The sequence below is a fragment of the Austrofundulus limnaeus genome, unplaced genomic scaffold (genome assembly GCF_001266775.1).
Source record: "Austrofundulus limnaeus strain Quisiro unplaced genomic scaffold, Austrofundulus_limnaeus-1.0 Scaffold5073, whole genome shotgun sequence".
Classification (NCBI taxonomy): domain Eukaryota; kingdom Metazoa; phylum Chordata; class Actinopteri; order Cyprinodontiformes; family Rivulidae; genus Austrofundulus; species Austrofundulus limnaeus.
In genome coordinates, this window is record NW_013957475.1 from 1 (window position 1) to 869 (window position 869).

The following is an 869-nucleotide window of genomic DNA, read 5'->3' on the forward strand; positions in this document are numbered from 1 at the left end:
TGCCTACACTGCCTATGCCACGGGCTGGTCCTGTTCATAACTCATCCTCTTGGGATGTATTGCTTTAGAACACCCACACAGCCTCTGATCAGCCAACATTTCTGGTTAAATATATGATCCAACTGACTCCCGCTGTTCTTTCAGCTGAAAAATGGAGGCGAGATCAAACTGGAGCCGCTGCCAGCGTCTCTGGCTCGATCCGTGACGGCCATCACCTCACAGGCCTCCGTAACCACGGTAACCATGGTGCCACTCAGCAGCAGCATCAGCGACGGTTTTCCTCCGGGGAAGTCCGCCGCCGTCCCGTACATCCCTGCCCAACAACAGGTTTCCAGCAGCGCCAACGTCCACCAGGAGAGGGCGCCGAAGTACTTCTCCCTGACTCAGGGGGGCCACCCAGAGCCCGAGCTCATCCCCTCCCCTCTCCTCCTTGAGAGGAGCCCAGAGACAGGAGGTCCCTCCTCCTCCTCCAGTCTCAAACAGCAGGAGGAGGCGGTGGCAGAGGGATGGAGGGAGCAGCGAGAGGAGGAGGCAGAGGTGGGGGGCAGACTGCAGGGAGGAGCCAGAGAAGGCAGCCTTCACTCCTCTGACAGAGACAGGGAGGACAGGCTGCAGCATCCTCAGCTCTCCGCCGAGTCGTCCTTCAGGAGAGGGGAGCCAGAGCCTCTGCCCGGCAGGGGGGCCACAGACCCCCAGGAGGGAAGAGAGAAGGGAGAGGAGGGGGGAGGAAGAGGAAAAAGAGGCCACCTGAGAGAGGCTGCAGCAGCTGAAGAGGTGAAGGGGAGCAGTGGCCGGAGCCAGGGAGGCGTCTCATCAGGTAGGAGGCATCTCCACAAAGAAAAGAGAAGTGTGTGTGTGTGTGTGTGTGT

General features: G+C 60.2%; 1 protein-coding gene across 1 annotated transcript; it reads left to right on the forward strand.

Moving 5' to 3' along the window:
• Window positions 1-144: 144 nt before the first annotated feature.
• Window positions 145-817, forward strand: LOC106512240 (uncharacterized; the record flags this gene model as incomplete). Its single annotated transcript, XM_014000907.1, is given in 1 exon segment — window positions 145-817. A coding segment is annotated over 1 exon segment (673 nt), but the record flags the coding sequence as incomplete, so codon positions are not given.
• Between the last annotated feature and the right edge of the window lie 52 nt (window positions 818-869).